Genomic DNA, 27608 nt, shown 5'->3' with positions numbered 1-27608 from the left:
GAGCTTACACTTCTTTCTTCCCTGACCACAGGTGCATACCCAAATCCATACCAGGATGGGTTTGCATCAGTGGGAGTTTTGACCAAGTAAGGATTGCAGAGTCAGGCCCCACACAGAGTCCTAGACATAGTCTTGTTCATACTTGGATAAAAGTGAGTGCATTTTGATGAGCTAAGCAACTAAACTGGGTTAATATCCAGTTTGTCAACAAACTTGTTTGGGCATGCTGGCTAGACCATGGCTGCTTACCTCGAATAAACCCAATCTTAGATTATTTTGTTCCCAGTAAAATGAAGGACCCTAAAATTTCCTTTGCAGTTGGTAGTTCCATCTATGTGAGGAGACAGCTAGGAATTCACAGAAGCCCTTGCCAGGGTTTGGGAGGCTTTGGTCCGAGGATGAGCTGGGAACATCTATAATTTCCAGACTGACAAATCATGCATGCTCAGAGCAACACAATGCTGAATGTGCAAAGAGTGAGTCCAGTTATACTGCTCCTACAACATGGTGATGATGTCTGCCTGTACCTGCATTAGCTGTTTTCCCAAATATGTGGAAATCTCCACTGTGGACTGACCAGTGCTGAGGAGCTGGGGGTACCTCTTGAATGACCCCACAATATAACCAGAATTAAACATACACTACTGGTGTGTTGACCTATACATAGAGATGCATATATATGTGTTATTTATAAGTAATGTATAACAGTCAGTGCTCTTTCATGAGCACATAAGAGCTTCCTGAAGATAGATACACAACTCATGAAGTGCCCTCCCAAGTGTTTTCCTAAGGAAGGTTTTCCAGAACAAGGATTGTGTTTACAGAATTTATGAAGATGTTTATAGCCTCGGCTACACAAATTTGTCAAAATATTGCAATGGAAGTTCAGACCCACTATTTTGCTTCTGGTGCAGGGGAAGTTGGGGGATTTCTTGCTTTTTTTTTTTTGCAGATTGTTTTTAGAATTTGGTGAACGGTTTGGCTGGTTTTCCAGCAAAAGCTGCTGTTGTGTAAACATTTGTAACTTCTCAAAGACAAAAATGCGTGTGTGGTTCTAGTTTTAAGCACATCGGGTCATTGGTTAAGTGTTCAAGGACTGTGAGCTGGTCAGACATAAGCGGAAGGATGCGCTGCACGGTCTTGTTGATCCCATTTCAACTTCAAGTGGGTAAAGGAGGCTGGCAGGCTGGCTGAGGTGCACAAATAAAAAGTTTGATTTACACAGACGCTCTGACGCTGACGCAGAGTTTTACAAGCCTCCAGAGAAAGCATGAATTGCAGACTTGAAGCTGTGCTAGAGGCAGAAGGGCTGCTCCACTGCCCTTCCTCATACTGCTGGTTACCAGAGACAAAGGAGAGCCAAGGAAGGACAGCTGCTGGCAACCCATTAGCCAATATCAGCGGCCGAAGGTCTCTGTCCCACAGTCCACACGCAGGGTGTTTGGGGCTCTCCAGGCCACCGACTCGGCGAGCCGCACTGGCTCTCTCTCGGAGGCCTCTCCATCCTGCCAGGCTGAGGGACACGCCCGGTCCCCCGGCGGGCCCTGGCTCCGGAGCACTCGCGACACGCCCTCCCGTCGGCGGAGCATCACACCTGTCCCACAGAAGCACAGGCCTTACCGAGTTGGAAAGGACCCACTAGGACCATCGAGTCCCACTCCTTGCTCTGCACACGGCAGTCCTAAGAACCACACCATGTGCCTAAAAGTGCTGTCCTAAAGCTTTTTAACGCTCTCAGGCTGGTGCTGTGACCACTTCCCTGGGGAGCCCGTTCCAGTGCCCAACCGTTTCCAACATAAACCTCCCCTGACTGTGCTCCACGCCATTCTCTCGGGCCCTGTCACTGGTCACCACAGAGAAGAGATTAGTCCTGCCTCTTGTTGACTATGAGATCCCACTTCAGCCCAGGGCGCGCTCTCGCCCGGCCCCCACCCAGGCTGGGCCCGTGACGGATCCGCGGCCACGCCGACGCCGGCGCCACAGCAGCACCCGCCCGCGCTTGCCGCGCCCGCCCGTACCGCCCAGCGCTTCCTGCGGCGGGGCTGGCGGGGCGAGGGCGGGCAGGGGGAGGAGGCGGAGGAGGAGGCGGAGGAGGAGGAGGGGAGAAGCGAGGAAGGGAGCGAGGCGGAGTTGGTACCGCCGCCGGATGCTGCGAGGAGGTGCCGCGGCCCCCCTGCGCTGCTGGTCGCTCACCTGAGCGGGCAGGAGGGCGGGGGAGGAGGAGGAGCCTCGGCCGAGCTGCGCGGAGCCCGGCGGCGGCGAGGCGGGCGGAGGGGCAGCCAGGCGGTCGGGCGAGGCGATGGCGCCGGGTGCGTAGCGGGCAGGAGGCCCCGCGTCCCGCCGTGTGCGCCCGGCTGCCGGCGGGGGTGGCCGGCGGGCTTTGCCGAGGCCTAAGGAGCGGCCTCTCCCCTCGGAGCGCCGGGCGCGGCTCTGCCGCGGCCCGCACGATGTCCACCCGCACGCCGCTGCCCACCGTCAATGAGCGGGACACGGAGAACGTGAGTGTCGCGCCGGGACCTCTCTCCCTCCCTGGCTTTCTTCGCCTCTCCCCGGTACCCGGTGGCGGCCCGGCCCTTCGTGCCGCCCAGGCCGAGTGCCCCAGGGGCGGGCGGGCCGCGGCCGTGCCGAGCGCCGGGCCAGCACCACCGCCTGCCCGCGCTCCCGGTTCCTCCATGCGGCGCTGCCGGGGCGGGTCCGCCCCGCCGCGCTCCACGTCGCCCCAGCCCGCCCGCGGCGCCGGGCCTCCCGCGGGGAACCCTCCAGCAGCCCCTTCCAGCCCTGTTGGGCCGGGCCGGGCCGGGCTGGGCCGCGCTCTGCTGCCCTTATATGTCCTCGGCTGTCGGCGCACACGGGCTGCTGGCTGCGGGCCCCCGGCGGCGAGAGGCCTGTAGCCCCTGCGGGCGGCAGCCGGGGTGCCCCGCCTTAGGGCGGCCCCCACACACGGCACCTCCGCGCCTGCCTTGGGATAGCCACTTGTGGGCTGTCTGACAGTCTGGCGCTTGGCCTTGCCTTTCCTTTTGGGGTTCAGCGGTACTTGCTCTTTGTTCGGCTTGCACCTCCAAGACGGTCCCTGGTGTTGTTGGATCCCTTCCTCTGCTTTGCTTTGTGTTGCCTCTGAGGGGAGGCTGTGGTCGTGTCCTTAGTTCTTCCCGAGTTCATTGTGTCTTTCTTTGTGCTCAGTTTAAATATTTTTGCCGTCCTCTCTGCTCCGCCCGGACTCGATGGAGTGGTGTTCTCTGCTGTAGTGGTCTTTCTTAGAAAATAATCAGAATTGGCTATGATGGATGGTGTACCTGAGGAATGCTGGACCATGTCTGGTCCTGTCCATCAGTGGTGATTATTTACATAGGTGGTAGTGTGGGAGTTGTGATATTTTCCTCTTGGGTGAGGGGACTATGTTAAAAGCACTGTTGTTTGAAATATGTATACTTAATTGCCTTTGGGGGGGTGGCAGAAAGGAGGGGGAAAAGGAGTCATAGGAAGTATAACACATGCAGTCATACCCACCTTCTATTTATGTGGAAGGTGATTGGTAAGAAACGAAGGAAGATGGCCTAGTGGGCTCAGATGGGTTGAAGAAGGTGTTTGTTTGTAATGCATCAATCTGTTCTGTAGATATTGTGGCTAGTAGCGGGAGCTCCTAAGGTTTCTTACTGTACAAGCCCAAGCAGTAGTGCCTCCTGAATAGGTTACTGACTGATATGAAATGAAAAGTGAATGTAAGAAGATGATTTGGAAGACAAAAGTAACAGAAAGAGATAATATAGCTAGAGAAGTGAAACCCAAGTGTAGTGAATTATTATAATGAGCTTTTAGTATCAGTTACTCAGTGGAAGTTTAATTGATACAGCAATATCAGACTTATTACCAGTAAAGCAAATAGATGTGTTTGGTCTGTCCTTACTCTTCATGGACTGATGGGTTCTGTGTTACTCTAAGAACAAAAGCAAGTCCTTGGGATAACAATTTTGATTTAATTAAATGATAAAGTCCAGGTTTGCGCGATATGTGTTACTTATGAGTCTCTATTTCAAATGTATATAGGAATGTAGATGAGAGATAGATGACAGGAAAGGATAAGAAGTATTTATGCATATATCCAGTAATACAGTCCATAAGACTTGCAAGATTTACACAAGGCAAATGGAAATATTTTCAAATATCATAATCTTTTATGGAATGAGAACTTCAAAGTGTTGGTCATTAATTTAGAAAATATTACGCTACTCGTGAGTGCTCAGTTTTGAAACCTAAGGACTACCAAGTGTTAGGTTTTTATTGTAATTTCGGAGAGTACATTGGCATCTGAAACACCTAGGTTTGTACAGAGTATCAGAATACTTAAAATTGCACATCTGCTTCTGCAAACCTTGGTGTAAGTATGAAACCTTATACTAATGAGTATAATCTTCTAGCCAGATAAACACCAAAGATCTGTGCAGTTGTAAGTTCCCCAGTCTGCACAGAGTTACTCCAGTGCTGTCATTAGTGGGCATCCGCAGGATTTTGGAGCAGAGACCTTGAGCTCTGCCTGTTGGACTGCCAGTGGTGTCTCTTACGTCAGACCTTTGGCTAAAGTGGCAAATGTAGGATGGAGGAGGAGTAGGTGGTCCATTACTGACTTCCTGATCAACAACATTCCTTGATTTAAAATGGGTTCTGTGAGGGTGAGGTGAGACTCTTAAATTACTTTTAATGTGCTTCCTTCTGCCAATAAACTAATGGGCTGGGGAACTGGTGGCTCATGATGGACGAAGTCAAGCTAGTAAGCTCTGAGTAACTGAGGTGGTGAGAAGTTGTAACTAAAAGGAGAAGTAATGGGGAAGAGTGAGGAATTAAGGAGCTGGTAAAACGTCCATCTTTGTAGTGCATATTTCCAGTTCTCTGATATGTATATTAGCAAAGCTCTCCTGAGCAGCTTATGGTGATCTTCAGGAGAGGCTCTTTTCTTCCACCGGGTGCTTGTGGCCATCTCGCAGTGTTGCTCCATTGTGTGATTCCCAAGAGGCAGACTGGAGCTCTGTGTCCGGAGAGAGCTGATTGATGCTGCTGACTACAACTGTATGCGTATGTCCAGCTGTGCTCTGCGCGTGGGGTGAGGTTGTTGCATGAAATCATGGGGAGCTACCCTGCCACCACCACCCCCTGTCTCTTGGCAGCTGCTTTAGGTATTTTGAAAGAGAAAACAAATAAGCACACATTAATTTTTTTTCTCAGTGAGTGAGCAAGCATTTGTGTTATCATTTGAAAAAAGAAATTATAATACTGGGTATAGCACCTATACATTCCTTGAGGAATTACAGGAGTTCCTGGTAGGATAGGTGAAAAACTTGCTTGTTTCCATAATGCTTTTTGCCTCTTGTCCCACAGTGCCCTTTGAAAATATTTTAGAAGGGATAAGATCAAGCAGCATATTACTTTATCAAGTCTTATCAGAAAGCTGGAGTGAAAAGAACAGGAACCGGCAGCAAGGGACCAGCAACAGGTGGAGGGAGCCAGGGCCTGGGAAGCATCATTGTGTATGTAACTGAGATGTCTGCCCTGTGGAGCTTTACACTCCTTTTCTTTGCCTTTTTTGCTATTCGTGACATCTCCCAGTGCTATGCTTAGTTTCCCTAGCATATGTCTGTAAATACTTTTCACTGGAATTGTTATTTTTCGTTCATGAAAGCTGTGTTTAAGGAAGCAAAGTAGATTATGATTATCAAACACTTATTCTTACTAACAGTTTATTTGGAATCTTGGGGAAATTAATGGGTGGAGGCAGTACTGTATTTTCATGTGTATTACTGAATTTGTTTTTTCAAGTGAGGGGTAAGGGCAGTATGCAAAATAATAATTTTCCCTGTGATTTGATTTTGTACATCTAACTATTTACAGCCTCTATTGATACACTACCTGTCACAGTCTACAAAAAATATATCACTGCATTCAAACAATTGCATTTGGAGTTAGTTTGGGTGAAGTGAGATTCCCATCTCTGCTGTTGATGGAAAAAGAGAAGGACAGGAATCAGAAGTTTTGAGCTAGAGTATCTCTTCTCTTTTCATCGAGTTGGTATTAATTGAGGAAAGAGGGGTTTTTATGTTTTTCCCTTCGTAATATGTTGCCTTGTATTGTGTCATTTAATTGAGGAACAGTTTTTCTGAATCAAGGCAAAAGAGAAGAAATACATAGGTAATCAGTTCTCTTAGATGTTTTTGGAGAGCCCTGTTTAAGAAGACTCAGAGATTCAACAGTTGGCTCTATACTACTTGCTCTATAGTACTTTAAGTTAATAAGAATGAGAATGCTGAAAATAGTTTGCTTTTTCTGACATAAGGACCTCTTAGTCTGAGATAAGAATACTTTTTTTTCCTTCTATACTAAGTGTAATTTAATCTTTTGAAGGTATTACTACTATGTGTGAAGGTATTGCTGTTTACTTGTGCTGTGCTTTCGCCTCTCTAGCTAAGTTTTAGGGTATTATTTTGTTTTGTTCTTTTCAAATACCTCAAAGTTGTTTAATTCTGCTGGAGCAATCTGGCATGTTTACAGTGGAAGAAGAAGTGAATAAGGCAGGACTGCTGGATGATAACTCTGTCCAGAGTTGTGGTGCAATGGGGGAATTGTGGTTTGTTTTACCTAGCCAGTGCTGTGTGAGAATGATTGAGATGTCATGGCAGGGGAAGTTTTAAGAAGGATAAACCAGTGACATGTGACCATGTGATTTGCTTCATTATCATACAAATAATTATAACTTTGACACATTCACACCCGTTTGTGGGTTAGCTACCGGACAGTGACATCTCAGATGCCAGCTCAAGGGGTGTGGTTAAGGATGCCCTTCTGACAGGGGAGCCTACGAGACAGCTGCATTTTAAAGAGGAAAGAAGTTGAAGAGAGCAAGAGATAAGAGGATAGAATGAAATGGTCAAGTTGGGATGATAATGTTTATACCATGTTTAATTTCTTTCTGATTTTTTTTTTCCTTTCTGGATTTGCTTTTGCACAATAAGAACACATGGTTTTGATTTGGACAGAGGGGGCGTGGGAGAAAGTATCTGACAAGAATTCTTTCCTCCAGTGCCTTAAGCAGAAGAATGGCCTAATTTCCAAGCCTTATGGGTTCAAGAGTACAGCTGTATCTTTCTTATCCACAGGAGATGGACTTGTGCAAAGTGAAGAATGCCTGAGTTTTTTCCTTGAGAGTTTATTTTCCTTGATCATAAATACACCATTAGGTTCTATGTTTGTTGAAACGGTAAGAAGAGAGTATGTGCTCCTAATCTTGTTTTGAAGGTTCTTGTGTTTTCTCTATGCAGATATTCTCTTGTTGTTGTTATTTTGCTTCACATATGGGCTGAGCTCCTGTGTTGTGGGGGGAAAGCATGTGCTGAGCTAGAGCACTATGCATGGAGAGAGCAAGGTTCATTTTGAAGTTAACCTTCTGTGTGGATCAGAGAGAATAATGAGACAGGCAATACACATGGTTACTTTCATTTTCTTTATGTAAAGAGGAAAATTTTGCTACAAGGCACTGAAAATGTTCATGATTCAGTGTTCTTTCTAAGCATCGTGAGTGAGTATACAGTGTTAAGGTTCAGAAAGAGTTAATGCAGTTTGCTTGTAGTACTTGTTTCATTTCATACTTCATGGGGTTTTGAGGTTCATAAGTAAACATAAAGTTGGATTGTTTGTGGTTGATGTTCTGAAAAACTGTACTTATGTGGTCAGTGGACTTAAACACTGAACTAGAACAAGGAGAATATGTTCTAGGAAAACTGACCAGTGGGGTCTTTTCCATTGTATATTTCTGATCCTATGGACTTACTGTTTATATTAAGAGAGATTTAAATGGGTTTTTTATCTCTGCATTTTAAATGTTTCAATCGTCATTAAAGACAGGAATTTTTTTCCCATGATACCTGATTACATTTGCCAACTAATGTTTCTGCTATAAGTGTGTTAAGTTTCTACCATCACAATTGCTGTTGTTCAGCAGAGGAATCTCCTGCCAGCTTTCAATTGTTATCAGTAGTTTAAACACAGAAAAAAATAGTCACTAAATTTTTAAGTGCAGATACTGTGATTTCTCTAAAATTATATTCTCAATCAGTGATTTGTAGTTGTACTTGTAGAATTTTTCTTGTTCTCAGGATTTAGATAGACCTGACTGTACTATCTTACTGATGCTTGAGAGAACTTTAAACAGTGTTCCAGTACAGCAGATTCATTAAGAAACCATCCGGTAAGGAGATGATTTTACAGTTAATGTGGAGCTAAAAAACTATAGTGCATCTGAAGCCCTAAGACAGGTTTCTTACAGATTGGCCTACTCATGGCTTGAGAATCTGAGCAAACTTTTCATATATTGCAATATCAGAGAGAAAGCATTTTATCACTTCTTTTCAGATTTTATATTTTAGTAACTTCAGCCTGTCCTTTATTTTAGAATACATGTTAACAGTCTGTGCTGCCCTCCAGGTTAAACATACTACTTATAAGCTGCTGCCCACAGTGACAAGTTTCAAATTCAGCTTATTTATGTTGTGGTCATGACACCATCTATTTTTTTTGTTGTTGTTGGAAACACAATGCCTGCTTTTTGTGGTTGGGTTTGTTGTTGTGTTTTTTTAATCTTTCTGGAATTTCAGAATAGGCAAAAAATTTTTGTTAGGATTTCACAATTTTTTTCTGGCTCTTGGTTCTTGAATGTTTACTCTGCTCTAGACAGTAAATTAGTAAGAAATGTTTTCCACAGTTGACTGTTTGTGAAAACAGCCATGAAAACAGGAAAGTTTCATCAAAATATTCACATTGTTCAGTGTATTGAACATAATGCATCTCAATCTGAGTTTTAATAAGAAGCTCTTTCTCCACATCAGCTAGCAAGCCTGGTTAATTGTTAGCATTTCTCTACTTCTTTCACATTGTCAATTAGCTTTTATTTGGTGTGTTCTCCATGCCCAGTGCTAAACTGAGCTTTAAATTGGGCCAGTTGTATTTCACATAAGAATGAATCATCTTTGTTTTTCTGTGAATAACTTAGTAAAATAGCAAAATCAAAGGCTTGTTGAGGTCTCAAGGTCAGTTTGAGACTTTATAGCTGTATGTGATGATTCAGCTTAGATTGTTTTGGTGAGCATCCTAGTGAATCTAAGGTTAAAAATTCCAAGATGATAAGATGGCCCTTGTTTTTAAAGTACATTTCCCTGTGATTGTTTCAACTTTTATTTCCTAAGTAGTGACCAATCATGCTGTAGCTATTGTAGGAAAATAGTTGAAGGCAAGAGCTTTTGAAACCACACTCTGCTTGTCATAATTATGCTTCTTTTTGATCTGGGATGGCAGTTGAAAAAAAAGTTTGGTTGGTTAGTTTTGGTGGTGGAGTTTGGTTTGTTGGGGGTTTTTTTTTAACATAAGCATTTTTTTCAGGGGTTTCTTTTTTTGTATGCTTTCAAAGAAAACAGCAACTTCTGCTGAGAGACATATATTCAAAGCTGTAGGAGGGTACTTGCACAGTTAAATTCAGCTGGACTGCAGTTAACCTTAAAAGTAATGAGCCAGACATGCTCACAGAACACTTCCACAGCTTAGTGTCTAATGATTGATCAATAGTTGCATTTATGTGAAACCCAAAAGCACAGGTTTTTTTGGCATATCTGTCGAGTGAAAGATCATTATGTTATGCTGCAGTTCTCCATTGTATCAGGACAGCTGATGAACAGTCACTTCACATTGCTTAAATCCTTGTGGGAACAGGCTGTCTTGCTGGAGTGAATGCGTTTGTGGGTTTTCAAGCTCTCCTGTTTCGTTTTTGCATATGGTTTCAGGAAAAAGTAATTTTCCTTTTTTTATCTTGCTGTTCCTATGCTTGTGGGACACCTTAGGTATAGGCTGTGATGTCAGAATGAGAAGTGGTTTGCACTCCACTTGTTTAGTTGGCATGAATGTACCTTACCATTAAGATGACTTTTGTAGAGAACCCTTCATGGCTGTTCAAGATTTAAGTGTTCAGTACCAATGGCTTCTGTCCGTTTGTGTGTAAACTATTTCAGTTACCAAGGTTTTATAAAAGTGTATGATTGTTACAGAGACCTAAATATAAAATACAGCAACACAATGTGTTGTGAAGATAAGGGTTCTTTTTCTTCACATTTGGTTTCTTCAGAAAGAGGACTCTTACAGTAAGCTTTAGCCAAAGTAATTGTTTATATGTCCGAGATGTATACCCAACCTAAAAGAGCATTGAATGGCCCCATACTGATATGTGTATCACAGCCATAATGATTTCTGAGGTAAGGGTTGTTGCACATAATGGAGTTTTACTGAGGTCACAATGAATCAGGTTTGTGACTTCCGAGCAGCCTCTGCCTTGTTCACTGTGGCCCTACTGATGTGCTAGGAAGAGGCAGAATTATTATCCTGGTTTTTGTTTAAACACCTATAGAATTCACAAAAGTAGTAGAATTTTTATCAAAGTAGAGAATGATGTCTGAACTTAATATGTGTTTCAAGTGATCAATCATAAGGAGTTTTGTCCAGCTGAGTTGCAGAATGGTATTTTAAACATGTACAGTTGTGATATGTTGACTAATAAGACAGAACTTTACTTCACCTCTGATGAAGGCACTTGTGTAGAACATCAGTGTTCATATAGCTGAACATACAGAGTTACTGGATAGCCCATGGCAGTCTTTTGCAAAAGCAGATAATGATAATATTACTGGTGACAAAGTCTAATTGCTTTTGTATTATAAAGTAAAGTAGCGCATGATAACTTTTAAAATCTTAAGCAGGCACAGAATTAGGCAAGGTTGTTAGAGAGAAGTGATATCTTTCATTAGACAGATGTGGTTGAAGAAAATAGATAAGGTTTGGATAGTAGCAGGGCTTGCTGGAAAGGCTCTTGCCTAAGGTGAGACTTGTGGTAAAACCTGCAGTGCCTCTGCTGTGCTTCTGTAGGAGGCCCACACCTCACTCATGGTGCAGTAAAACACACACCTCCTGTGAGCAGAGGCTCAGCCTTAGTCACTGGGGAAGAGTAATATTTTAATCTCTCCTGGAAGGTTTCCTCCTGGAATCCTCCCTTCCCCGCTGTTGGTTCTTATCTTTTTCAGCTTAACTCAGTGCTCAAGAAGAAAGCAATAGAAAAATAAAGTAAAACATCGTTTTCTTGTCTTCAAGCAGCCCTTTTTTTTCAGAAGGGAGAAGGCCATTTATTTTTAATCTTAAGGTTGTCACATAAATAATTTCTCTTATTTAGTCCCTCAAAAATGTGACCAATTTAATTTTAAACCTGGTGCTAATCTATAACTTGTCATCACATTAGCTTTATCCTTACATATCCAAAATTTGTCTTTGCAAGATTCGAATTGACTCTGTTGATTAATTTGCTGGCCATTAAATCCCTGCAATTTGCTATAATCTCACATTCTGGCTCCCCCCACCCACCTTGTTTTCTCCCCCATTTTGCTTACTAATGTGCTTTGTGCTGGAACTTGGCATACTCATTGCCAGCTTCCTTATGCTTCTCACTCTTTCTGGGACCTTTTCCAGTTTTGCTCATTTAATGACATAAGCAAACCCAATACAAAGCTTTATAAAAGCCATGTAGTTGTAGCGCCTGTTTATCCTTCAAGTAATACCCTTCTGTAGGAATCCCAAGGAGCATTTTAATGTGGGAATAATTTGAATTGTAAAGCTAAAGGGAGTGAGAACATTTTTTGCTGTTGGTGGACTGGGAAGACCTGTTTCTGTGTTGGGGGCTCTTTCAAATATTAGCAAAAATGATTATTACAACTTGAAATATTCATCAGTTAGACCATATTTTCCTCATTCCACCTTTCCTTCCCTCCACCCTGGTAAAGTTACTGGGCTGGGCTTTCTTCTCTCAGGTAACAGCAGAGAGTAACCAAAGCTTCATAGTGATTACTTACACAGGACATACAATTTTATCATGTTCTCCTGGAGATTCTCTCCCTACACTCAGATACGTGAGGAATTTTTAATGGGTGAGAGTTGAGGAGCTGGAGAAGGGGAGGGTAGGGTATACTGCAGGCTGTGTAGCAGCAGTGTAAATTACTTGTGCTTAAACAGTAAATACCTGAAATTCCTTTTGAGAGTGCATGCTTGGCTTCAATCATATGTAAGTATCTTTCTACTTAGATGTTTGTCTTCACTTAAAATAAGTAGAGGCATAGCTCAGAAATTCAGAGAATCTTATGTGTTAAGAAGAGTCTTGTTTTTGCCATGGAAATTACCTTAGTCTGTAAAATGCTACGTTGAGCTTTTAGAGAGGATATGGTTGTTTTCCACAAATGGATTACATGTGTAATGTATTTACTCATATCTTGTTCCAGATAATATTATTGATTCGAGGTAATATAATTCTTTAAAGCATTTGGGGTTTTATTTAGTAATTTTTTTCCAACAGTAATCTGATTTTCTTCCCCCTGCCATTGTAGTAGGGACAGTCTACTGGTGGTTAAAAAAATCAAAGAATGTCTTTACCTGTTGGAGGATTAAAATAGTATTTTTTCCTCAAGATCAGACTCCCAAAGGAATAGCATTTTAATCATTCAATGCAATGAAATGGATACAGAAAATATTAATAATACTGTTCTGAGTAGTCTTTAGCAGACATATGTATGTGTAATAGCTTTTCAAACTTGTTTTTCTTCATTTGGTGTTAAATGAAAAAGACTGTCTGCTTTTTAGACTTCTTTCTTCCAGTTAGAGTCATAAGATGCACATGAACAAAGAAAATTTATGAAAGCCTTTTACAGTGTAACTCTTGCTCCATCTACTGCAGAGTCCAGTGAAATCTTATCCTCAAACCTGGTATGAGCAATGAGTGTAGAGCTAATATAGATGCTAGAATTAGTCAGTGGAAGACATTATTATTATCAGAGAATGTATGCCTCCAGCAGTGTTTGTAGTCAGGCTAAGGGGAATCTAATCCCACAGCCTATGCAAAATAGACTGATAAAATTGCATTTAAAGGTCCTTTTTAGGAAAGATATTCTTGCTCATCCAGTGAGTGAAGTATGCTGAGGTATAACGCTCATATAAAAGTCAAGTTCAATGTTTCCGAAATAGTACAAGATAACATTATTATTGCTGCTGCTATTATTACTGTTGTTATTGTTAGTTTTTTGTGTCACCTTTTGCAAATCTTTGTATTTTGGTATTGTGTACAAACCTTTTCTTTGTTACTCATTAAATTAATTTCCTAGTGGTGTGTAACATTAAGTTTCAATAGAATTGTTTTCAAGTGAGAGGCGTCAAGCCTTCTGGAGTGGTGTAGGACAGACAAAGTGGACTCCTGTATCCATCTGTTTGCTTTCATTACGTTCAGGAAATAATTTCTAACCTGAAGAAGCTGAATTAAATACAGCACTTGAGTATTGGATTGGTGTTACAATCAAGGGACGTGTTAATGGTGCATCAGCCATTTTCGTAATATTGTCTTGATTTAATTGAAGATTAAACTCAGCAAGTGACGGACAGAGGAAAAGAAGAAAGCAGGCTGAGGACTGTCAAGTTTATAGCCTGGGGTTATACACACACACACACACACGCATACACACATACATATATACATATATACATATATATTAGAGTTAAGCATACCTCCAGATGTCTTCCTGCTGTTTCTCCAAAACTAAGCCTGATTTCAGGTCACCTGTTGGGTCATAGGATGGCAGTAGAAAATGAGTAGATTCTTTAACTGTTGGAAAGAGAAAAATATTATCTCAACACAATAGTTGTCATCCCCAGAGGTTGGGAGCATTCTAGTTAGTTGGGTAAATTTAAAGAAAAAATAGAGTTCCCAGTGAGACTGTGATAATTCAGAGATTACAGTGCTACATAAAGGGATATGTGATGATCTCTTCTCCCATGCTGTGGCTTTCCTCATCTTCTAAGAGGTGAGGCGCATTCTGGCACTGTGGGTGGGAAAAGGACCTTTGGCACATTAGTGGTGGAAGAGAGAATAAAACATTGCTGGTGGCTCATCCTAAGACCTGAAAAAATTCAGTTGTGTCCATTTGAAATCTGCTTAGAGATGATTTTCCTTTAAGGTTTGGGGACAAATTCCCAGTTTCCAGTAGGGAGGTTTGTATAATCCCTGTCACCTGTGACATTGCCCTCAGGTCCCCATGACTTCCTCTGCTTTTATGACTTTCCCTTCCTTGGGACTGAATCAAGTTAGTTCCTGTTTTAATATGAGACAGCATCTGATTCGGTAAGGCACTTCAGCTGGGAATTTCTAGGCATGCTGCTCTAGTACTATTCAAACTGGTTTGATGTCCAACTCAGGACAGAATTGAGAGCTGCCCCTGCTAATGGTGGTTTTGGAGGCTGCTGTTGCTGCTACTGGTAATTTGATGTCTCACCATTTAGATGGAGGAGTCTGAAAGACCCAATTTTTACAGCCTGCAGGCTGGGCTCCTGTGTAAAGCCCATAGCTGGGGATCTGGGGTTCCTCACCCACAAATTGTCAAGGACTCTAGAGAAGGTTATACATCTTTTTTTCTTACTGTTGGATTGGCTGCTTATTTTAATGACTGTATTCATTTTGAATACATACTAGATTTGTTCAAACCTCTAATCACAGATTATCTGGCTTGTTTTATTAAGATTTACCTATATATGTGTGTACGTTATTTCTTCTACATTTTCCTAACTTGTTATTTTAGTGGTCTGGGTAAATGCAGTATCTACTGGTTTTAGTATTTTCTTTGCATCCTGTGATTTTTTTTTTCTTTTACTTCCTTAGCCAAATTATGTTACATGGTCTATTAAATTTGTTTTGTTCATTCCTTTTCTTGTGCTTGGTTTTTACATCTCGGTTACACTCACGTGTGATTTCTGTCCATGGTTTGAATTCAGCACATTGACATCTATGTGCTGTATGTGTGTGCTTATCAGTATTCATTATCTACTGTATCACTGCGTCTTTCAGTGTAAAACAGCTAAGGAAATGTGTTCTTTTTTTCCAGTTCTATTACATACTTTGCAAAATCTTTGAGGAATATTGCTGCTGTTTGCTTTTTTCCATATATCAATTTGGCTTCCTAGTTGCTTGTATTTCTGGAATGCTCCATTGCAGTTTGTGATCATGAATAATTGAAGCCCAAAGGTTAAAACAGGGTGGTTGCATGAGTTTAGGAACAAGGGGCACTGTGGATATTGTCATCTGAGCTCTGTGAGAAACACACTCTTTGATCATAAGATAGGTCCAAGGGCCAGATGCTGTTTGGACAGCTTAAAGTTAAGCATAAATCTGTGCAAGGCTGTAAATCTATTTGCTAAGTTGAAATGTGGTATAGCATTATCCAGATAAAGGTAAACAATTACTACCACTCAACTGAAGACATTTTATTTGATCTATTAATTAACACTTAAGTGAAAAACAAAGTAGAGAGCACTCAGCAGAAGACGCTCTTCATTTTGCTGGTTGTTTTGAGTTCACCATGTCTCAGCCAGTTCACTCGGATACATTGTCTTAATCTTGCTCTGCTGTAAAACATAGTTGGTCTTCTGAAAGCATAAACTAAGTTTAGTGGTGTCCTTATAACTTTATCTGCATCTCCCACTATCAGGTCATGCTCTGCTAGCCTGTTCTCAGGAGACAAAACTCTTGTAACTGAATGCTGCTTGAGTGCAGGCTTGCTGTCCATGCCAGCTAAGGTGCTTCCTCCTCTTAGGAAGGTGTTCTGGTTTTCCTGTGAGAAAGTATGTGTTACTCCTCAGAGTCAACCTTGTGTTTATGAAAAAAAACTGTCTGCAGAGTGCTGGGTCTGATGAGGTTCTGGCTTAAATATGAAAACTATGTGTCCTTGATAAATGAGGTCCATTAGACCCTCTGCAGCTCAGTCTTCTGAGGCAAGACTTGTTACTGACGCCAGAAGTCCTTGGCTGCAGAGTGGTGGACCAGCACACATTATCAAGCCTTGGAGATGGAGAAACTAAACTGGTCTGCTCTAGTGCAAGAAGCCATGAAAGTGCTCTTCAGGTCAAGAAGGATTCCCTGCCCTCCCTTGAAGGCTCTGTGGAAGGGCTTGAGATAAGCCTTGTTAATCCGCTGTAGATCCATGCTTTCTATTCCCCTCTTCTGTCTAGGCAACAAGTTAATTTTGAGAATTACTTCTAATTACATTTATTTTGTATGTACGGTATTGTATGAAGGGAATTGTTAAGATCCCTAAACGGACAACGTCAAGAGAAGATGGGAAAATCGTGCTGAACATTGGGTAATGTCATTTGAAACAGAGCTTGATGTGATCCTCAAACATTCCACGTAGAAGCCCGCATTGCTGGCTCCGTGCTGCTAGCAGCCCTGCTCCTAAGACTTGGAGGCTCCGGTATTATACGAGTCACAGGCCTAGTAAACCCAACATCACACAATCTCCACTACCCTTTCATTACTTTAGCCCTATGAGGAGCACTAATGACCAGCGCTGTCTGCCTACGCCAAATCGTCCCGCATTGCCTGAGACGGTTTCTTTTCTAGGACATGTGTGCATCAATTAGTATGTACTGCTATCAGGTTAGATATTTGAATTGGTCATCTCTTCACTTTTGAGAAGCTGGCTTTACTTCAGAAAGTTAATAAGACCTTGAGGTAAGATAGTCTTCAAAATGAGATGTTGAACTGTCTTGATGAATTCGTCATTGTATCTACTGGATGAATCCAGTAATGGATATATGAAGACTTCAGAAATAGTGTCCAGCTTGCTGGAGGAGGAACTTTTTTGTGTAGCAAAATGTTGGGATGCTTCTTTGCCACTCATGTCATCCCAAAAGGGGAGGTTCTTGAGCTCACATTGTGTGCTTTTCTGAGGGTAAACAACAGGAGTAAGCAAGCCTTGTTTATGGGATTGTTTTTGTTGGTTTGGGGCTTTTTGTGTTTTGGGGGATTTTTGTTGTTGTGTTGGTTTTGGCTCTTTTCTGAATCCTTGTGTGTTTTTACTTTGTTGTGGAATTGGATTAAGTATCTCCTAGTTAAAGTTTCACTGCTGGTGTCAATTTGCCTTTGGATTATCAAGAAAAGTAGTGTGATCAATTTTCTTTTCCATGTTCCTGTCCTGATAGCACAGTTCCACAACAGTTTAACATAGAGCTGATGTGATCCTGTCTTCCCAGTGCTGGGTGGTGCCTTTTGTCCTTGTGCCTGTGCTGCTGCTGGGGGGGTGTCAGGGGGTGCCTCTGCTCAGCTGGAGGTGACCCTGGCAACAGAATTGCAAGGGTTTCTCTGTCTCGGCTGCCTGTTCTGTCCATGTGTCCTGCTGTCCCAGCAGTAGTGAGGTTGTAGGTGTGTGTGTGGGCATGGGAGCAGTGTTGGATCAGCTTCAGTAGCCATTGTGCCACATGGGGACTCATCCAGAGTTGTTGCAGGTACACAGTGGATAAGGAAGAAGTGCCCATTTCATAAACTTTGAGAGGAAGAATGAGTTGCAATTCAGAGCTTGGTCCCAATTAGCTCTTGTATCCTTTCCTTTTGTAGGAAAACCTTAGCTGACCCAGAAGAGCGCTTGTTTGATCCTGAGTGTCAGACATGCTTCACACTCTAATCTGGTTGCTCTTTTGTGAGTAAACCTTGCTTCCTGCTGCTGTTTTCCTCGTCTGGAGGCAAGCCTCAGGCTTCAGGATTGCAGTCTCTAGACTGTAGAGACAGCCCTTTCCTCTCAGTTTTGAAGCTGGATATTAAAGCATTCTCTACTTCTTGAGCCCTGCAAATGTTTGAGGAGCTCCATGTGCTTGACGTGATCCTGAATTGTAGGTTGTTTCATGTCTCCCTTTTGCCTTTCATCAGGCCGATTGAAAAATGACCCGGCTGCATAATTTCTTAGTTCCTGCCAGTTTCCTTGGCCGGAAGTTTCGCTTTCTGGGTGTGTTCCTGTTCTTGTTTGGTTGGTTCAATTAACAACCAACATTTGCATTTAGTTTTCTTTTTGTTTCACAGGGGATTTTTCAGTAAACTGTGGGTGCTGTGGCATTCAGAATCAGTAGTGCCCTGCAGCTTCCTATGCCTCCAAGTGCTGGCTGGATGTCCTGGGAGAGATGGGAATGTTCACTGGGAACTCTCTGCTGGCAGGTTTGAAGATCTCATGAAATAAGTCAAAAAAGACTGGCGTGGTAAACTCCTGAGGAAAGAGCAATGGCTGGCAAGAAATGTTGAAAGAACTCTTGTCTGTGAAGGGCTGTGTTTAGATGTGTCCAGGAGGGTGCAGGAATAGTTTTGTTCCTTCCTTCCTGTAAGTGCTTTCCTTCAAAAAAACAGTTTTGTGTTAGGTTTCATGGGTGAGGGACATTTAACATTTTATTTTGACAAGATAGGAAATGTTTTACTCTTTTGCTTGGTAGGGCACATAGTAATTTTTAGTACTGTACCAAATAACAAAAATGAGTAAACAAGATGATTTTACAACAACTTTATCCTTTTCTTCCCCCTCATGTTGACTCCACCTGTGGTTTAGTGCAGCCGCTTTTAGCTGGCTTGTCTCAGTTTTCATGGGGCTACAGGGAGGGTTTCATTTTGTCCTAGCAATTAATGGAGATGATATGGGCTGGCTGCCCTGAATTAGCCCTGGAAAATCTTGTTTGTGTGTTTGGGATGAGTCAGGAAGGAAAGTGCCAGGTTGAAATAACTGTGCCAATTCTGAGTGAAATAGAACAAAGGCAGGAAGGTCCTGTTCTGCTGCACCTGCATGCCTGGCCAGGCTGAGGGCTTCAGGCCTAGGGAGAGAAGGAAACATGTAAGCTGAGTTCAGGTTACAAGACCTGATTTCATGCTATGGAGGTATTTGTTTTTCTGAAATGCTTTGGCTGTCATCTTGGGGATGGACCAGCACATTTCTAAGGTTTTTTTATCTATCAAATAAAAAGGATCTGTATATTCATGTGATAATGAACTCCACCCTTCCATCTCATGTTACTGCAGCGTTTTTTAAAAAAAGGGAATGAGCATACTGTATCATGCACAAGATTAATACAGTTTGGTGTAACCACATGAAAATGAGAATTGTTCCAAAGATCCTTTAGTATGAGCTTCTGGAACTCCTATTAGCTGTGTCTAGTTCTGCACTGGTAGATCATGGGATGTTTTCTTTCCTAGATTCCTTCAAGTATGGAGCTGTAAACATTGCATCCTTTGTAGCTGGAGGTGAAAAAACCAATTCTGTCTCAAAGTTGGCAAACTTATTTCTGTATGTCTCACACAGATTCATATATGTTGAGCACTTAAAAGACAAACAACAAAACCCCCAAAAAAACACCAACAAAACTTCCATGGGGTTTAGTTACCACAGTAACAAGCACAGATTAAGATTTACTCAATGCTCAGCATAAAAAAAAACTGTCATCTGTGCACATGTGTGCTTTTGGGAAGGGAACACTATTTGTCTGTTGGCTTTGGGGGATTTTATTTCACCTTGTAGTAGCAATATTTTCCTGTTACCATTGAAGTTGTTTTTGTGAGATACACAATAGTGCAACTGGGAAGAAAAAGGAAGAGATGCGAAAATAAAATGAGGAAGTTTTTTTGCTTATTTTGTCTGTTGGTGCTGTATAGTTTGGAGTTATTAAAGTTTTAAAAAATGCTTTTCAGAGTTGCAGCATCAATTAATGAAATGTTTGTGTATGCTTGACTCAGGCCAGCTTTCTACAAAATTTTTTATCTTATAGCTGATAGGCTCAAGAAGATCATGTCTGGAATTTTTATGTATTATATAAGTGTTCTAAAGAGACAGATGTACATGCACATGTTTGATTGTTTTCTGCTTGCACTTTTGGAAAGTATGCAGGAGCAGGCACAGGAGATGGGTGCATTTTACATTTTATCACAGTTTTGTGTGATTCTTTTGTCTGCCATGCACTGATCTTGGTGTCTGATATACAAACTGTAACTACTTCTTTCCTCACTCTGCCATTGTTGCTTTGGTTTTTCTGAGCTTAGTCCTGCATATTATCCCCCTCTTTCAGTGGGGAGGGTTGGTTGCTTTGCATTTTTGGTGATTTTTTTAATAGGAAAGTTTTTATCATGCATTCACAATCTAGTATGCTGTTAAGAAATTTTAAAAATCATGTGTACATACATTCAATCTTTTAAATTGGCCCTTCCAAAGTACTTCTTCAGATGTCTAAGAAAAATTAGATGGTGCTCTATTAGAGCAGAGGTGCTTTAGGAGTTGTAGTCTTATGTGATAGGTATGTGTGGCAGGAGTAAGGTGTGGTTTTGTGTAGATGTGAGGCTTACCTGGAAGAGGAGGGAGTCCCCATCTTCTTCTGCCCCTAACTGGGGAATCAGGTACTATAATTGTGTGCAGTTTGCATCGTACCTGTACCACCTGCATGCTCTTGACACACGATGCAGAACAAGCTCACCTGAACATCTCTAATGGCTTCTACTTTGAAGTTCACCAAGAGCTTTCAAAAAATTGGACTCTTTCAGTTCAGTTTGATTCTTCAGCAAAAATCTTTCTTGAGGTGGCTTGCTATAAGCTCCTAGGTCCTAAGGACTAGTGACAGAGGGCAACATGACAGCAGCTGGACATCCAGGACAGTATTTCACACCTTTGTTCCCTTTCCTTTCCTGGTACTGTATTTTAAGAAACATTTAATTTTAATATGTTTATTTCTGGAGACTTTATTTAATACTGACATAAACTGAATATATCAGGAGTCCTGTTATGTTGTACTAGTAAAGAAATGTTTTGCCTTCAATATACATGTATTAAGAGCAAAACTTGCATATCAGAGCTATTTAGAAGACTATCTTCTCAACCCTTCAGATACACTCTGTCTGGGCTAGCTATTTTGAAAAATATTTGCATATTTGAAAAATATGACAGCTGTTATAAATGCTCATGTGTATGGCACATGCTTGGAAATTGTAGGAGTTATGAATATAAAAATTGGCTGCGAGATACTCATGTCCAGGACAGGATAGAAAATACTGAGTGAGGAAAGTGTGATAATTTGACTTTTGTATGTAGAACTGTATGTGAGACTTTGCTTGCATGGGCTGGCTCTACCAAGGAATTTGCCTTGTGATAAATCAAGATGGGGAAAATTCAGGACTAAGAGCCTTGTTTAATCAAGTGAGGTGTGTTTGTAGGCAGATTGATGTGTGGAAATTACCCTCTTACTATGAAGGACTATAGAGGCCTTCAGTGTTGTTTGGTTGAGAAAAACTTTGTGGATTGGTGACTGGAATGGTTTGGGGGAATTTTTAAGACCAAGCTGTAGGAGCACTTAATATAGGTGATGTTGTAAGTTTGATTACAGTGTATAATCCCTGAGAGTACCACTCCAGCGGCTAGTAAGTGGCTAAAGGATGCTGAATATGTAAAGTAGTGAAACCCACACGTACCTACTTGGTAGGGTTAGTTCTTCTGCACTTTCTTAAAGATGATGTGGCCCTCGGGTCATCTTGCTTTGGCAAAGTTACCTTGGGTAAACAAAGAAAATTATAGCTTTGAGAAGCAATGGGTCAGATTAACTCTCTTGTGGTCTTACTGCCTTGGCTTTCTGTAACAGCCCTGGTGGAATATGTCAGAAGCAGACCTAGTATGGAGCAGTAAGTGTTAATCGAGCTCTCTTCTGTTGCAATTTAAAATTGAATGTTCAAAATACTTTTTTGGGATTCCTGAAAAGGTGGATTTTGTTTTGTATGAGTTTTCTTCTTTTAAAGTACCTAAGGTACAAAATATCTAAATACTCTAATAAACTGTTTCAGCTCTAAGCTTGTTACTCCTTCACCCTATTTTTGTTTAAAATTGCATTTTATTTTAAGAAACATCTAATTTTGTGTTTATTTCTAGAGACTTGATTTTACACTGCCATAAATTGTGAGTATATTGAGTCATGTTTATGGTGTACCAGTAAGTAGTGTTTCCCACTACATTTTATATACATACATATATATATATATAATCAGGGTATCTAGTGAAATAACAGAATCTCTAATTTAAATCGTGTGTAAAAAATGCAGCTTGTTGACTGGAATTGTTTTTGGATGACCATGAACTTCCAAGGAGAGTGTTGGTTTTTACAGCCCCCTTGTTTCCAGCACCCTGAAAAATTTCTCAGAATTTAGAGATTGGTCTACTGAAATGGCTTTTTAAATAGCCACATAGTAGCTGATGCATAATGAATGAACATACTGTAACGGACGAGAAGAATCTGAAAATTATGTAGCCTGCCCTTCTAGACAGTGTGGATGTTGCATACTTCTGTGAAATTCAGCTTTAGTATATTTTGGAAATAATCTCTGAGATAGTGTTACTTGACCTTGATTTTAATTTTTTTTCAGCTTCTTAATCTTTTGTTTCAATTTCACTGAATGTTGATTTCTAGAAGTTGATAAGTTTCTACTTTAAATTCCTCTTTACCTTCCAACAATAGCAAGCTGTTCCTGTGCAGAAAAGAGGCCTGTTACAAGAATAATTTGAATTTCATTTAGTGCTGTTCAAATTCAGAAATTGTATATATTTAGTTATGTGGCTCACAAACCAAGAAATTTGACCTTCTTTTTGCATGATTTCTGTCATCATTGGGCATAGCTGGGGAGAATGTTTGGTTGACTCTGAAGAGAATCTGTTTGAGAAGGAATAATTAGGAACCATCCAGAGTGGCTTAGTTTTTCTGTGACAAAAAGACCAAAATCCAGAATCGTCATGACCATGAACCTTGTTACTCTTTTTTCCTCCTCAAGTTTGGTACTCTTTTACTGTCATTTTGATTAAATAATGCTTTCCCTGTTCAGTCTGCATTGAAATGATCTGTTCTGTGAAGGCATCTTCTTGTTTGCCCGTGGCATTGGTTAAGTCTATCCAAATGTTTCTTGAAGAGATCCCTTCAGGTATCTCCTGGGAGTAGTCTAATCCTGTGAAGCATATGAATGGCAATTGATGTTAGGATTGCTAATGCTTCTGGTAGGCATTGTATTTCCTATAGTGAAGATCTAATTTGGTGAGTAAAGAGGCTTAAAGACTTCTAAAACTTGTTGTGTAGCACAGTGCTGTAGCCCTGGATGGGGTTCTAAGTACAGCTGAAGTACTCGTCGTTAGCACATACAGATTTTGCAGGGTGTATTTTTAGGGGAGACGTTTTTAGGGCTGTGGTTTATCGCATGTGGGGCTGGTGTCCAGTGCTGAAAGAATGTTTCAAAGCCTTTTTTGCCTGGAGCTGCCCTTCTGATACTCTTTTTCAAAGTCCACAAAAAGTATTTTAATGATGCGCTTCTAAAGAATAAATACTATTACTAGCGTGTTGTTTCACAGCTGAATAAATTTGTCTGATATACAGAATCTAAACATGCCTGGCTTGCTTGGTTCTCCAGTAATTTGGAAAACAGTTTAGCAGTGGGAGTACAGTAGTATTTTGCAGAAGGACTTAGGCAAAGAAAAGACAAACAAAATTATATTTAGGGCTGTTCTCTTGGCTATAGTGAATAATTAATAATGCTGGAGGTGATGTAAGCAGGGTTGTGCTACATTTGGGAAGAACATTCTGGTTGTGGTATACTCCTTGTTTTTTCCGGTTGTGTTGCAGCTGTTTGCTACTTTTCCCTATTCCACTACTGCTTATGTCCTGAAATAATCTTGCCTGGTTCACTGGGACTGCCTGTAACCCTGAGTGTTTACAGGAGGGGATTGACTTCAGTCTCCAACAAACGCAGACTGAAGCTAAAGTACTTCTTTAAATTCTGGTTGTATATGAAAATAATTCCATAAGGAATGATGGATGAGATCAGCACAGCCCAGCATTAGGTTGGGAATTGGGAGAAGCAGTAAAACTCCAGCTACCCTCAGACTGCTTTCAGCTTAAGGTCATGGATCTAGGAACAGGCTTGTTAGTGCTCTGTACAAAGATGCCCACTTTTTAATTGAGACAATCAGTAATGGGAAAATAGTCAGGTAATATTCAGGTGTCTGTTGGTACTTTATGCTTAGCTGGGAGTAAGCGTGCCTTTCTGCTACAAAACTAAAAATGCTCTGGGAAGACATTCTTTCTACCTCCAGAATTTGCCAGCTTTTAAAGTCTGTAACTTAAAAGATTAGAAGCTAAATTTTACCTGTTAAACATTTGTACCCATCTGCCACTCTTAGAAAGTATTTGAAATACTGAAACACTTAGCACTCCTTAGACATTTTTCATTACTTTGGTTTCTCCTTGGAACAATTCCAAGCCCCATCTGTAACTTGCCCCTTATATACTTGGAAGTTAGAGTACAGAAGCAGATTTCAGTGACTAACATTTAATGTGGGATGATGTGTTGGCATGCATTAAAAATAACTTCCTTTTAGTTCTTCAGACTTTTGAGGTTTAAAATATTTTATGCAATCTCATGGAGTCATAAAAATAGTTATTTTTAAATAAAGATGTAGATAGTTTGTTACTTGAACGAGAACTTAAAAAGATGCAAACATGTTTGGGGAATGAAGTTTACTTGAAAACAAAAATAATTTCATTTGTCTGAAGAAAGTTAACAAAAAAAGAGTGAAACCTTGTTTCCAAATATGCCAAGGTACGAATAGATTTTGCATAGTGTATTTTTAAAAGACTAAATTTGATTATAATTAGGCAAGTTTATCTGCAACATAGAGCTATACTGTGTGGTTTGGCGTGTTTAAAGAGTCTGCAATGGATTGTAGATTACTGCCTAGGTATCTAGTTTTGCTTTTAGAGCTGGTAAAATGTTTCTGCAGACTTTTTTATGAGACATGTATTGAACTCTGCCCAAAGGCAGCATTTTCTCCTCAGGCTGCTATCCAGAGTAACCAGTTATATTGTAGAGGTTAAATAAATTACTCCCCTTTACATCTTTTTATACTTGTGGTCTATTCTGTTTCAATTGTCCAAAATCCACGTAGCTAAATTCCCAACTATTTTGTCTGCCTTGCAGCACACCTCTGTGGATGGATACACTGAACCACACATTCAGCCTATCAAGTCAAGTAGCAGACAAAACATCCCCCGATGTAGGAACTCCATAACATCCACAAATGAAGAGCATCCTCACATTGGAAATTATCGCTTACTGAAAACAATAGGAAAAGGAAATTTTGCCAAAGTGAAGCTGGCAAGGCATGTGCTTACTGGAAGAGAGGTAAGCCTTGAAAAAAAAGATGGACAGTCTGATTTGTTTTCTTTGGCTATCTTTATAATAAGTATTTCTTCTAGAGGATGTTTCAGCATATAGAAGAAGTTACCTGACATGCCTGAGTTACCACCTAACCACCTACCCACCCACCCCCTTATTAAAATGTAGCTTCTTGATGAAAGGATCAAAATGTTTGTTCTGCATCAAACGGTATTTTGGGGCTGGGAGAGTGTCCATTCATCCCCAAGCATTTCTAAAACTGAAGAGAAACATTTTGATGGGCAGATTTCATTGATATTGGTGATCTGTTAATAGATAAATCTGATGTTTAGAGGACCTGGACAAGATAATGTTGTTCAGTCCAAATGCAGACAGATGTATAAAACTGATTCCTTGGTGGCAAAGGTCCAAGCTCCTGCTGGTAAATCTTAATAGGTTTGAGAATTTTCCTTGATGAAATGTGTAGAAGTAGACACACATGCATGTTTTAGAGGTGCATCTATGCTCTTGTTCACAGAGGTGCAGCATGTTTTTGTTCAAAACTTCTTCTGAGTTTAATAATTCATAGCTGTTTGTTTTTTTCCCCAGGTTGCTGTGAAAATAATAGATAAAACCCAGCTAAATCCTACTAGCCTGCAAAAGGTAAGAATAGACCATAACATCTGAAATTCTGTAAACAGTTGAGCCATGATTCTTTATTTACTTGACAGAAATATTTGATCCCCTTATCTTGCTAAACGGCATTTTTGTGTGTGACCTTGGGAGAGCATACTCTCCCTGCTATAATGTGCGCATTCATTTGTCTGGGGGCAGTGGCTCCATGTGGTTCCTATCTGAGCTTTGTTGTTTTGCTCTTCCTTCCTCCTCTAGCTTTCCTCTTTGCCAACAGTAACATTTCTTTCCAATTAGGTATACAAACAGTTTGTCTACATGCTAAACCAAGATTTAATGCCGTAAAGGATGGTATTTTTGGATTTTTTCTTTAATGTACTAATTGGTTTTTTTGTGGACTTAAGAGTACCAACTTCTGTTGCTTTAATGGGCTTTTCTACATATGTCTTCACAGTCTTTCAACTTTAATGAAATATTTGCTGAACTCAGGGGACCTGTGGCAATTACTTTTTGTGCACAGAATTGACAAAATGAGTGAATATAATCAAAACAGTGTTGTTTATGCCTGTAGATAGAAATTCAGAAGTCTTTCATAGTCATTGTGATCAAGGTTTTATCAGAACCCTGGGGATTTTAGTTTGCTTTGGATTTTTACTATTTAACTCTGTGTATGTTTTGTTGTGGCTAAAGCACAGAAATGTTGTATTGTCCTACTGGAGGATGCCCATTATAAAATTTTGGGGTATTTTTTGTTTACAAATACTAGACTGCTGTTGTCTGTTGCTGTAGAAATGAGAGAGGCCCGGGCTTACTGCTGTTCTTTTATCTCTGGCTGCTGCTACAATTTATTTTATTGTGTGACTTTGGTTATGGGGAATTATAAACAGCTTTGCTTTAATTTCTTTTTTTCTTTTATCTCTTCTATACTTTATTTGCTTTAATGTCTCCTTTGTAGTACTTGAGTGTGAATTCTTCCGGATTTTTTTTTTTAATTCAACCTGCTGTGCAGTCCATGCAGAGGCTTTGCTATTAAGTCCTATATCCTGTATTAAGCAAATCTCTTTGCTAATATTTGAACTAGAGAAGAGAGACCCGCAGGGGCAGTGTGTGACAGAGCATATTGTGGAAATCCTGTGCTGCTCACATAGCTTATTTCCTAGCTAGCTTGCTGTTCACACTTGTAGGGCTGGGTTTGTCTCATAGTTGAGCAATGAGAAGCTAAAATATGTTAAAACTTTCCAGAAAACTAAGTGAGAAAAACTCAGCTTTGAGAGAATAGTTTTAATGTTAAGTTGTATTTCATACAAAAATACTCAATAATAATTCAATAAACCTTTCCAAATATAAATAAGACTTCCATAGCATACAAAAGATGCTGTCACACTGCACAAATAGTACATAAAATACTCATGCAATTGGACATTGGTGCTGTTATTTGGTTTTTTTGAGTGGGAAGCTGGCAACAAGACAAGCAGTGTTAGGTACTGTTAGAAGCCGCTTGTAGTAGAACTAAGGATAGACATTTAAATTTAGTGATCTAACTGGAATTTCGTTCTTTAGTAACTTGTAAATATATTGATCCCATACATCTTCTGCTCACACTGAAAAACTGGATAATATGTTGGGATCATGTTTTCATTTATAAAATACTGATTATGGTTTTCAGAGAAAATAATCTTTGTTTTGAAGCATTACATGTCTTTAGCTGTGACTGAGTGAATGAATACTGGTTGCCTGAAAAAGTAAACTTAAACACAATTTTTCACAGTCACTGAAGCAATTGTAAATACAAGGCAAATAAGGATGAGAGGGTGGTTCATTAACATGGTTAAGATAATTTCTTTTAGTGTTTTAGTGGGTCATTTGTGGATTGTTAGTCAAATAATAAAAATTCTTGTTC

At 40.7% G+C, this 27608-nt stretch overlaps 1 protein-coding gene across 4 annotated transcripts in view; it reads left to right on the top strand.

The window, feature by feature from the left end:
* The first annotated feature begins 2110 nt into the window (after positions 1 to 2110).
* The window catches only part of MARK1 (microtubule affinity regulating kinase 1), a 56576-nt gene continuing 31078 nt past the window's right edge, over positions 2111 to 27608 (top strand). For all 4 annotated transcript variants that reach the window (XM_030944302.1, XM_030944301.1, XM_030944304.1 and 1 more), the window contains exons 1-3: positions 2111 to 2498; positions 24899 to 25102; positions 25685 to 25738. In XM_030944302.1, the coding sequence (XP_030800162.1) occupies positions 2448 to 2498; positions 24899 to 25102; positions 25685 to 25738 (309 nt within the window). In that variant the 5' untranslated portion in view covers positions 2111 to 2447. The remainder of the gene's footprint in view (positions 2499 to 24898; positions 25103 to 25684; positions 25739 to 27608) is intronic.

Source organism: Camarhynchus parvulus, chromosome 3 (genome assembly GCF_901933205.1).
Source record: "Camarhynchus parvulus chromosome 3, STF_HiC, whole genome shotgun sequence".
In the NCBI taxonomy this organism is placed as follows: Eukaryota; Metazoa; Chordata; class Aves; order Passeriformes; family Thraupidae; genus Camarhynchus; species Camarhynchus parvulus.
The sequence above is the reverse complement of the archived record's forward strand: the minus strand, read 5'-3'. Positions and strand labels throughout refer to the sequence as shown.